The 11,938-nt window shown below is 27.7% G+C and overlaps 1 protein-coding gene across 1 annotated transcript; it reads left to right on the top strand.

Moving 5' to 3' along the window:
* Window positions 1–5,182: 5,182 nt before the first annotated feature.
* LOC145845639 (uncharacterized) lies at window positions 5,183–11,421 on the top strand. The gene is made up of 6 exons (XM_082952763.1): window positions 5,183–5,344; window positions 5,417–5,622; window positions 5,945–6,188; window positions 6,293–7,402; window positions 7,487–7,886; window positions 11,075–11,421. The coding sequence occupies exons 1-6, from the start codon at window positions 5,183–5,185 to the stop codon at window positions 11,419–11,421; spliced, it is 2,469 nt and encodes an 822-aa protein (XP_082808889.1).
* The last annotated feature ends 517 nt before the right edge of the window (window positions 11,422–11,938 follow it).

The raw sequence follows: 11,938 nt of genomic DNA, 5'->3' as shown, positions 1-11,938 counted from the left end.
TTTTTATTTTTAGTTATACTTATATCAAAAAATATTAATTATTTATTTTATGTGGTTTAAAAATCAAATGCTAGTTATTATAATTTTTTACCAATTGTATTTAACATTTAAGTATCAATACTAGTATTATTCTTGATTTTTTTATTTGTTTCATATAATGAAACAAATATTCATAGATTTTCCGACATACTTTCAGTATGTAACTATGTTTTTCAAATTTCAATTGATATTATTAAAAAAAATTTTTTCTTTATAAACGTTTTTATTAAATTTTTTAACTACTCCTTAAAGTTTAAGTTCAATTTTCTTAATTATCAGAAAAAACTTCCTGTTACTATAAATTTATATTTAATTGAGTTTTAAAAAATGAAATCGCCAATATACATAAAAAACTTTTGATTTTATAAGTGCGCAATAAAAAATCTGCAACAAATACTAATATTGTATTTTTAATTCTTTTAGCTGTTATAAAAGCATTTCTATTAATGTTATTAAGCTACAACATTTCTATAACTTACCTAATGTTGAACGCATTTAAATCTATTAATGTTATTAAGCTATAACATTTCTATAACTTATCTAATGTTGAACGCATTTAAAACTAAGGTTTTTAATTTTTTTAAATAAAACTAATAAATATTTTAATTTTTCTTAGATATTGTTATTTTTATAAAAACTTTTTGGTATTAGTTTTAAAATAAAGTTAATAATAATTTGTTTTACATGAAAATATTTTACAATTATTTGTTATAACTTTTACAATTATTTGTATAAGTACTATTATATTACTTGTTTGTATCGTTTATTTCATTCTCACAAATGTTCACTTTTAGTGTAATTATTTATATTTATATATTCATATATGAACCGTTTTTGTTTAGTCTACTTCGTTATTGGGTTAAAATTCTGAACTACACTGAGTTGCTAATACAGTTAACTTTTTTTGTTCTAACAGACTATCTTAATTTAAATGAAACGTGCGTTGGTTTACTAAAAAAGTTATAAAATATATATAAAATGCTGTGCACTGTAGTATTAGTCAATAGAAAATCTATTTACTATAGATAACCTAGTTTAAAATTTGAAGATATGTTGCTTTTTAACCAATAGTTGATTGATTACTATAAGGTAAAACTTAAGCACTCGTATCATAAAAGAACTAGTATATATTGTTGTTTTTAGTTATATCATAAAAATTTACCAACAAACTCTCTGATATAGCCTATACAATATTAAAATTATATTCGTATAAACTTGACAACACTAAAACCAATAATTTTTCAACCCCTGTAAAACAGGTTAATCAAAAATTAAAGGATAAATGTCGAGTAAAATTTAACCTCGTCTACATAAATTTGCATTTAACAGTAATTATATAGTGACGTGGTTGCAAAACACACAATCCTTTCGTTAGAAAAATGAGTATAAATAAATACTGTGTTGTGAAAATTTAACTCTTTATTAATGTTATAATTTTTAACGGTCTGAACTAATTTAAGTTTAATAAGAAGAAATTATGTTTAATTTTAACTTAAAAATGCTTACTAATCACAGAACTTAGCAGTTGTTTGATAAGTTTAAAAAACAGTTTTAACATTTATGTTTATGTACAATAGTTTAGCAGTTATGAATTATACAGAATATATATATGTCTAGTTAATAAAATTGTAAGTGTCTATTATATCAATATTTAATTTAAATTTAAGTTTTTTTTTCTAATACTTTTAAAGTTATACAACTTGTAAACTTCTTTTGTCAGAATATTGTTTTGTTTGGTTATTATTTAAACTTAATAATTCTGAACAAAATTCATTACTTCAAAAACAAAATAAAGACATAAAAAAAAGAGTTTTAGATACAGCTATTTTAAATATATATTAATCATCATAAGAATTTAAGCCTAAAATAGCTATTTTTAAACCAGCTAAATAATCTTATGTTTTTAACTTAATTTAAAAAGCTTGTAAGATAATATATAAAAACTAGACTAAGACTCATGTGTTTTGAGAAATTTTTTTAAATTCGAAACGTTGATGCTATTATTATATGATATTTCTGATACATAAAATTTTTATGTCCATGAATTAAATCATGTTTAACTTGTGTTTTTTCACTTTTAATAAAATATCTAGAATAATAGAAATTTGGATAACAAAAAAATTTATTGTTTTTTATAACGAGTTAAGGTGTTTACCTACTTTGTAACATAAGAAACTATTATAAAGAGTAGTTATGAATTCTTAACTTATAAAATAATTTTCAAGCTTTTGTTTCATTTTAATTTTGTAAGATTTATGTTATTTAAAATTAGCAATATTTTTTTAATTTTCTATATTGCAGTTGAAAGTTATAACTATAAATAAATAAAACCGTTTTTAAGCTAACGATTGCGTGTTTAATTAACTACGTCACTTTTATGAAAAAAATACTTGTTTATTATATATATTTTTATTTATTCTAATAGAATAATTAGTTTTAAAACCAATTTTTTAGAACAATTTATAACTTAAATACATTGCTTATTGTTTATTAAAATGCCAACGAGAAAAAAAAAAAATTAAAAAAAAAGTTTTCAATACTATTTGACCTTTCTAATATGAATTTTAATATAAAAAACATTTTAAACAATAAAAAAATACTATAAAATTCACAAGAATCAAGAATGGTCATAAATTGCTATCCTATCAAGTCAGAAAAATAAGGGTTAAGTCATCATTATATTTGAAACATATAAGTCGTTTTTGAAATTTCCATTATGAACTTAAAAGTTATCTATTAAATAGTTATAAACATTGTCGTTAGTGATCATTGCTACTCGTCTAAAGTTTTTTACCACTGAGTCACTATCACAGTGACAACTCAATTTATAAATAACAATTATGTATACTGATCTACCTTTAAATTGAGTTAATAAAGCCAAGAAAAAAGTAACATCATTTATAACTTAAGTTGTCAAAGTACTAAAACTTTTTTTATTACTAGAACTTGGTGTGATTTTGTTAATAGTGCTAATTGGTTGATTTATAATGACTTTACGTGTAAAACTAAATAAAAATATTTGGGCTTGAATTTTTTAAGACTGTACTTTTCTAATTTAATATTAAAAAAAAAACATTTTCTTACTCAGTTTTTAACTAGGTTAAAATTAGTTACATCTTACAAGTTAATGATAAAAAACTGATTATTTTCTATACTAATCTTATTTTATTTTTGCTCGAAAAGGTTGCAATCTCTTGCCACCGAAACCGGTCGCGAGTAAAATATAAAATTTGCATATATCTATTTTAATAAGCTTTTTACATCCCAGTAAATTAAGCATTCTTTTTTAGTTAAGGCAAATAACTATACTATATTGATCTTAAAAAGTACCTTAATTCTGTAAAACAAGGTGCTAAAATATTTGTTTTTGAGTTTTAACATTATAACTTTTTAACTATTTTACCATCATAAAATAGTTATGACTGTAATATAAAAACAAAACATTTCATTATGCCGCTTAATGCGGTTAAAACTAAAAAATCATAACAAAGCTTGTATACAAAATATGTTTGAAATATATATTTAAACGTTAGTAGCTGTTTGTGTGTTTCATACATTAAGTATTCAAATGAAAAAATATTGATAAGCTTGCAGTTAAGAGGTTTAGGTTGGTAGGAACTTCTGTTTATACTTAACTATATTTTTTTATTAACCGTTCAGATTAATGTTTTAATGTTGATTGGAATAAAATATACTTTAGTCTTAGTAGTTTTTAAACATTTTTACACAGTCGAAAATTTAATTACATATATTGTTATTGTTTGCGCATGAAAGTTAAACTGTTTTTAATATTTATTTAAAGTTGTTATTTTCAATATTTTCTAATGGTGTAAAGCTATAAACTTGTACTACAAATGTTGATTTTTTCAAGTTTAGAAAAGTATATTAGTATAATAGAATAATAATTAATTGTTCCTATTGATAAAACTTTAAGTAAGCTATACTTTTGAGGAAACGTTATGCATCTAAAATAAAAGCAACAAAACTAGATTAAATATACTTATTTAGTTTAAAATTTTTCTAAGATTTTAAGATGTTTTCTTCATACAAACATGATTATATTGATACATAGAAAGCATAACACGGTTTTAAAGTAAATGCATATTTCGCAACTGTTATTTTATTTAACTAATCTCTTATTAAACATAAATTTTAAGCAAATAATAGTTAAAATATACATATGACATAGATTGATTTTCAAGTACCTTACACAATTCTAGTATTTTTTTAAATTAAAAGTTTGATTTAAAACTAATTTTGTATGTTGACATATTTTTGATAATAATAGATGAAGAAAAATCAAATGCTTTTATAACTTACTTGTTAAATTCTACAACGTTTTATCTTAATCTAAAATTTTTTATAATTTACAACTTTAATTTTTAAAATATTTTTATAAACTTTTAATAGTATAAAAAATTAAAATAAATAATTTATTAACTAATTAAACCGATTAATGTTAAGCAGTGTATACAAAATTTTTTTTTTATTAAAACTTATGCTTACAAAATTACTTTCTAATTAAAATTTTTCTAACTATGTGTAATAAATCTAGTTTTAACATTATAAATTGAGCCAATGCAACTCTGCTCATTTAGGTTTAGAAAATATTCTAAGTTTTTTTATGCCGTTTAAATTAAAAAAACGGAAAAGAATTTAATTTAAATGCAGTCTTGGGTATATTTTACTACAAAACCTAAACACAACGAAGTTATATGTTTTATATCACTATAATTTTTACATGGTTATTTAAACGACTCTATATTTGTTAAATTTTATCATCAGTTATCGCTAATTGAAAACATATAATATTAGTTTATATAAAGTTTTATAAATTTGAGTTAGATAAAAATTAATTTTTTTATAGTAACTATAAAACAGGATGGGCGCCAGGGATTAAAGGATAGGCGCCAGGGGTCGTATTCGTCAGTAGGAGGAATTTTTTAGTTCCACTGAACAACCACCGCCTGCCTTAAGCTGAGCAGCCCTCAGCCAATAAGGTGTTGTTCCGCTACAGTTTACCTTCCTCATTGGGTGAATGGGGATAGCTTTAAGTGAAAAGTAAACTGAAACTATGTCACCTGACAAACATAAACGTAAAAAGAGACCGACACTTAAACTGGGAAGCTGGAACGTTCGTACCATGACTACTGGTATGGACCCCGAAAACATAAAAGATGCAAGAAAAACTGCTATTATAAATAACGAACTTCTTCGTCTTAAAGTTGATATTGCAGCTCTTCAAGAAACGCGCCTTGCTGGTCAAGGCTCAATTAAAGAAAAAAAAATTACTACTTCTGGTTTGGTAAGTCTGTTGAAGAACGTAAAGAATATGGTGTTGGTTTTACTGTCAAGAATACACTTTTACAACATGTAGAAGTCGGTGACGGAAAAAAAAGGAACAGCGACCCTTATTAGTGTATATGCGCATACGCTATACACTGACGAGCAAATTAAAGATACTTTTTATGAAAAGTTAAATCTCGTAGTGAATAAATTGCCAAAAAACGACCAACTTGTTATTCTGGGTGATTTTAATGTAAGAGTTGGATCTGATCACGACTCTTGGGCTCCCTGTCTAGGGCATTTTGATTTTGGAAGAATGAATTCTAATGGTCAACGCCTTTTAGAGTTTTGTCATAAACAGAACCTCTGTGTTACCAATTCATTTTTAAAACTAAATGGCAGCATAAAGTATCTTGGAGACATCCCTGTTCTAAAAACTGGCACCAATTAGACCTTATCTTAGTGAGACGCCATCGTATTAACGATGTTCTGTTAACTAGATCATATCAAAGCGCAGACTGCAACAGCGATCATTCTTTGGTCTGCTGTAAAATGCACATCTCAAAAAAGTTCATGCACAATTCAAACAATTTAGCTCGTAAAGTTCGACTAAATGTAGGTGCAATGCGGGACAAGGAAAATATCAAAAGTTCTCAACTCTGATGCCATCTGTCTCTTCGTCGGACACATCTGCTTCTGAGTCTTGGTCTAGGATCGAAAAAAGTATATATCAGAATGCCTTTAAAACTTTTGGAAAGAACAAACATGCCAACAAAGACTGGTTCGAAGAAAATATCAATATTTTATCTCCTCTTTTAAAGAAAAAGCGACAGGCTCATGTTGATTATCCAAGTCAGACCCAAGTAACACGTGTCTTAATAGACTTCGTGAAGCCAGAAAATTTTTTCGGAGGGCAGCTAGAAAATGTGCTACTGAGTTTTGGTTAAAGGCTAGTGCCCGTATTCAGGCTGCTGCTGACAGAGGAGATACCAAATCAGTCTACGAAGGAATAAGAAAAGCAGTTGGACCAACAAAGAGGTCAATATCACCTTTGTTATCTGTGACTGGTGAAATCTTACACAGTAGGAATGAACAGTTGAGTAGATGGGTTCAACACTTTTCCCTTCTGTGTTCTACACAGAATATTGTTACTAATGATGCCCTTAACAGAATGGATAGTCTACCAATGATAGATGACCTGGATAGCGTACCAACTACTGAAGAACTCAGTAAAGCCATTGATATGATGGCTCCGTGGAAAGCTCCAGGTAGTGACGGCATACCAGCGGACTTGGTCTGCAGTTGTAAGTCATGCTTGTTACCTCATCTACATGATATTTTAGCCAAATGTTGGAGAGAAGGTATAGTGCCACAAGACATGCGTGATGCTAAGATCATAGTCTTATATAAAAACAAGGGTTCCAGATCGGACTGCAATAGTTACAGGGGAATTTCTCTACTTGCGATTGCTGGTAAAGTTTTTGCAAGAGTGGTTCTTCCTCGTATTCAGAAGCTGGCTGAAAGAGTATATCCTGAGTCTCAATGTGGATTTAGGTCTAAAAGATCTACCACCGACATGATTTTTTCTGTACGTCAGTTACAAGAGAAATGTAATGAGCAGAACATGCCTTTGTACATCGCTTTCATTGACCTCACTAAAGCCTTTGACTTGGTAAGTAGAGAAGGACTATATGCTATACTGCTGAAAATTGGATGTCCTCCAAAATTATTCAATGTTGTGAAGTCTTTTCATACAAACACAAGGGCAACCATTCAATATGATGGTAGTGTATCTGATTCATTTGAAATCAAAAGTGGGGTAAAGCAACGCTGCGTACTTGCTCCAACTTTGTTTGGAATCTTCTTTTCGATGCTATTAAAGCATGCTTTTAATTCATTAACTACTGGAATCAAGCTTCTTACAAGAACTGACGGACACCTTTTCAACCCTTCAAATCTAAGAGCTAAGCGAAATCTGAAGAAAATCACGATACGTGATCTTTTATTTGCTGACGATGCTGCACTCGTGGCTCACTCTGCCCAAGACCTGCAGACACTGCTGAATCAGTTTTCTTCGGCATGCTAGGATTTCCGCCTTACTATAAGCCTTAAGAAGACTAAAATTCTAAGTCAAGGAACAAATATTTTACCATCATTCAAGATCGATTGTAAGGATATCGAGAATGTAGATAACTTTGTATACCTTGGCTCAAATGTTGCGTCAAACGCATCATTGGACAAAGAAATAAATAGTCGCATTGGCAAAGCATCAGGCACTTTCGCTCGCTTGACTGCAAGAGTTTGGGATAACCAAAAGCTAAGCATTCGAACAAAGGCTAACGCTTACCGTTCCTGTGTCTGCAGTACTCTGCTTTACGGTAGCGAGACATGGACGTTACCTAGCGTACAGGAGAAGAAAATCAATACCTTCCACCTACGATGCCTTCGTCGCATCCTTGGAATTACATGGCAGCAAAAGATCACCAACGAGGGAGTATTGAGACGTACTGGTCTTACCACTATGTACTTTACCCTCAGTCAGCGCAGGCTTCGCTGGCTCGGTCATATCCTAAGAATGAATACTGAGCGGATCCCAAAGTTTCTATAATATGGCGAGTTGGTCGTTGGCAAACGAAACCGAGGAAGTCCAAAATTACGTTTTAAGGATGTATGCAAGCGCGACCTAAAAAGCTTGAACATTGGAACTGATGATTGGGAGTTGCTTGCAAATGACCGTGCCACATGGAGATTAACTATACACAAAAGACTGCATAAAAAAAGAAAAGGAATATTTTAGAAATACGAAGAAGAAGATGAAGAAATAAGAAGCAGAATGAATTTAATTGTTTTTTTTTTAAAACATGTAAATTTTTTTCTCTGTGCACAACACGCAAAGCCGATCTCGGCTGATAGCGGGCCTTATTATTATCATATTAATTATAAAACAAAACAAGACGCTGTACGATATCGTTTGTTCATTGATAATTTATCGTTTAAAACATTAAGATTTTTTTTTGTTTGTTAAAGTAAGAAAAAAAGGTTTTTTAAACCCACAAACTAAGGATTTTATTATATTAATAAACCACATGTAGTTTTTTACTAGATTTCTAGTGTCATAGTGACTTATTTTGACTGCAATTAAGCGGTATATATCATGCAATAAACTTGTATAAACTACAAATTAAAAACTATATACTAATAAAAAATACATTATGGATTTTCTTAATAACTGAGTAACAATTGGCTATAATTACTTAAATAATTTTATACACCAATACAACATTTTAATTTCGTTAACTTTTGAATGTTGTTATATTATTTGTGCTTCCTTAAAATGGTTATAGGCTAGAAAAATATAATAACTTGAACTATGATCAAACTTCTAAATTGTTCTAAACCTTTTGAATTATTATACAAGGATTTAACTTTATGCTGTAAAAGATTTCATTAAAATTAAATATTTTATTTCTGTATATTCTTAAACTTGGCCTAACAATTTTTATTTTGATATTTTTTATTGCGTTATTTTAACTTAAGTTATTTTTATTATTATTGTTGCAAAAATTTTGAAGCCATAAAGAAATAAATGTGTAATTCTCTTTTTACCGCTTCATAGAGATATTACACCGACTTGTCTAAGAAAATAATAAATAGTACTGAGCTACTTTCATTTATGAAAGAAAGTATAAATCTTTTTATGCAAAATATAAACAAAACTATAACGCAGCATCTTCCAAAACTTTTACATTATACTTAAAAATGGGTAAACATAAGCTACATGTCATAATTTAAAATAAAAGTTTATACAAACATTTAAAGTTTGATAAGTTTTAAAAAGTGATAACAAGTTTAGTTTTAAAGAAAACTTTAAAATAATTTTATACAACTATTTCTACTATGTTTTTTAATAAAAAAAAACTTAAGTAAGCGCTTTTTAACATTAACAACAACATCGTTCCTTAATTTTAATTATAAGTTTAAATTTAATAATGGTTTTTGTTTAAGATCAAAAATCATTAACATATAATTAGAACCATTGTGGATATATAATGACTTACACGATTAAGCATCTAGATCAAATAACTTTGCATTTAAGTAGCTTACTAACTTATATTTATTTAAAACACTTTGGATTAATGTTTGTGTGAAGATTTATATGACGTAGGTATTTTTTTTAATTGTTGTTTTTAACAGAAAAATCGTTTTTGTTTTTAGTTTCAAAGGAATAATTTATTTCATTGTATTTTTACTACATAAATATTATTGTTTAGTCATTTTTTTCCAACTTTTAAAATGTTTCAAAGTTTTTGTTAAAAGCAATTTAAAATATTTGCACTAAGTTAAAATAAATATTTTTAAAAGCTTCTGTAAAACTTTGGTGAGTTTATTTCGTCTTATAAATACAATTAGTGGAATAAATGCTAGTTTTTGTTTTAACGAAAGCAAAGATGTTCGGTCCTTTTTACTATCCTACTTTGAAAAATAATAACATTAAAAAATGAATGAAACATTATTAGCAACATATTCAAGTTTGTTTTTCAATAAAAGTGTGATAATATGTTTTAAACATGTTATACTTGATTTTAACAATTTTAAACTATCAGAGCACTTTAATAAGTTAATGTAATTAAAACAACATATTATGACTACTTAATGGTATGTATAATCTTTTTTATTTAAATCATCTTTAAACTCTTATCTGTTAACTAAACATTGTAAATTTTGACTATTACTCCAATTTTACCAATAACATTTCTATATTTATTAACTAACAATATAGTAAGAACTTAGTTTTAAATAGCTGTTATTTAATTAAGGCTATATATTTTAAACTTAAATTGCTGCTTGCACATTTACCAACAGATTTTCAAATATCATAAGTATTATTTTATTTATAATTATAAAAAGTTATTATCTTTTAATTGAGTGTTTTTATATTGTTTTAATTATGTTAAACCCTGTTCAGCCTAACAAAAAATTAAATAGTGGTTAAAACAGAATACATAATTAGTCTTATTAGCAAGAAATATTTTATTTGTTTTTTAATGAACAATATATATACCATTAAAATTGTCTAAATTTTGTAATTGGTATTTTGAACTGCTAGTAACCAATTTTACTTGAGTCTTTCAGCCGGTTTAGGCCGTTAAAAATAATGAAATGAGAGGTGAAACAAATTCTAATTACTCAATATCTGTTTATAGAGATTTTGTAACGGTACGTTTGTGTTTAATGCAAAATACGTCACAACATGGTTAATATAATTTGATGATATATATTTTTTTTTTCTAGTTAATTTTCAGCAAATCATTTTTAACTAATAGTAACTTTTATTTTTTAACTTTTAACTTAACTTAACTTTTAACTTAAGTTGTACGAGTTTTTAACAATTTGATTACTTTTATGCATTATATAACAGTTATAACATTTTGATGCTCTAAAACGCAAAGTAAAAATAACCAAAATACTTTAAGAAAGGCATTGACTTTCAAACGGAAAGTTGAATTTTTTTTATCTAATTTTAAGAAACATAAACGGATGATATATTGTTTGTTGTAAAAATATTGGTTTACATTTTGAAAATGTGGTAATTTTAAAATGTAAGAAAAACTTGTGTATAAGTAGTTCTTGTTTTTATTTAATTCATGTAAGTACCATTAATTTAGACTTTAACCCGGAACTTAACTAATTAATTGAACAGTTTGGAAATTTTTGCGAGGCATCAGTAGAAGGTAAGTGCTACTGTAAGGTAATACTGTTGCTGGTTTTGGGACCAATGTTGTCGGTATAACAACTGGATCAGAGTTCTTTGCTGGGTTCCGAAAGTTTACAATAGGGGAAAACGGTACTAACACTGCACCCACATACCAGATGGTAGGTCAAGTGATGCATCAGTCTGCCCCTATTGTAAACTTTCAGAACCCAGCAAAGAACTCTGATCCAATTGTTATACCGACAACATTGGTCCCAAAACCAGCAACTAACAGCAGTGTTAATACCAGTTTGTTGGGGCTACACAGATATATACTGCACGGTGACTTGTTGCATTGTTACCAGTCCAACTGGTACAGCTGCCGCAAGTGGAGTATTCGGTGATTGTAGACCACCTTGAGAAGCTTTTCGCAGGACCTGTTCTTTCTCTACCATTTGTTTTTCCCGCTCAAGTTAGCCAAGTAAAGTTTCGGGATCGTAGCTGCCTTCTGCCTAGTCTGTGTCAATAAATGCTTCATTTAATTTTACCCTATTACGTAGCTGAAGAAAGTTGTAAGCTTCTCTAACTGTGTCATATCATAAGTTAAAAACGGCCCTAACCGGATTTTACAGGCAGAAAATTGATTTATTAGCATTTGCTTGTTAAGACAATGTGACATACTAGCTTTATAGTTCATTTTTTTTATACTGTCTAAAAAAAGGATTTTCAAATAGTTGTCACAATGGTTAGTAAGAAAACAGTTAACGATTTACTTTAAATTATCATAGTTGTTATTTTGTATACCTATAGACGCCTACAATTTGCATAACTGATGTCATTTTTTAAATCAGGATCAAAAGCTTTACCATGAAACTAAAAAAAATTTGGCTTATGTCTAACTTAAATTAAGTAATTGAAAAA

The sequence above is a fragment of the Thalia democratica genome, unplaced genomic scaffold, assembly GCF_965202585.1.
Source record: "Thalia democratica unplaced genomic scaffold, ktThaDemo2.hap1.1 HAP1_SCAFFOLD_96, whole genome shotgun sequence".
Taxonomy (NCBI): Eukaryota; Metazoa; Chordata; class Thaliacea; order Salpida; family Salpidae; genus Thalia; species Thalia democratica.
The sequence above is the reverse complement of the archived record's forward strand: the minus strand, read 5'-3'. Positions and strand labels throughout refer to the sequence as shown.

Coding starts and splice junctions, on each gene's coding strand:
- LOC145845639 (XM_082952763.1), top strand. CDS start 5,183: ATGACTACTGGTATGGACCCCGAAAACATAAAAGATGCAAGAAAAACT. Junction 6,189..6,292: donor ATTATCCAAGTCAGACCCAA/GTAACACGTGTC, acceptor GCCCGTATTCAG/GCTGCTGCTGACAGAGGAGA. Junction 7,403..7,486: donor TGCTGAATCAGTTTTCTTCG/GCATGCTAGGAT, acceptor CCATCATTCAAG/ATCGATTGTAAGGATATCGA.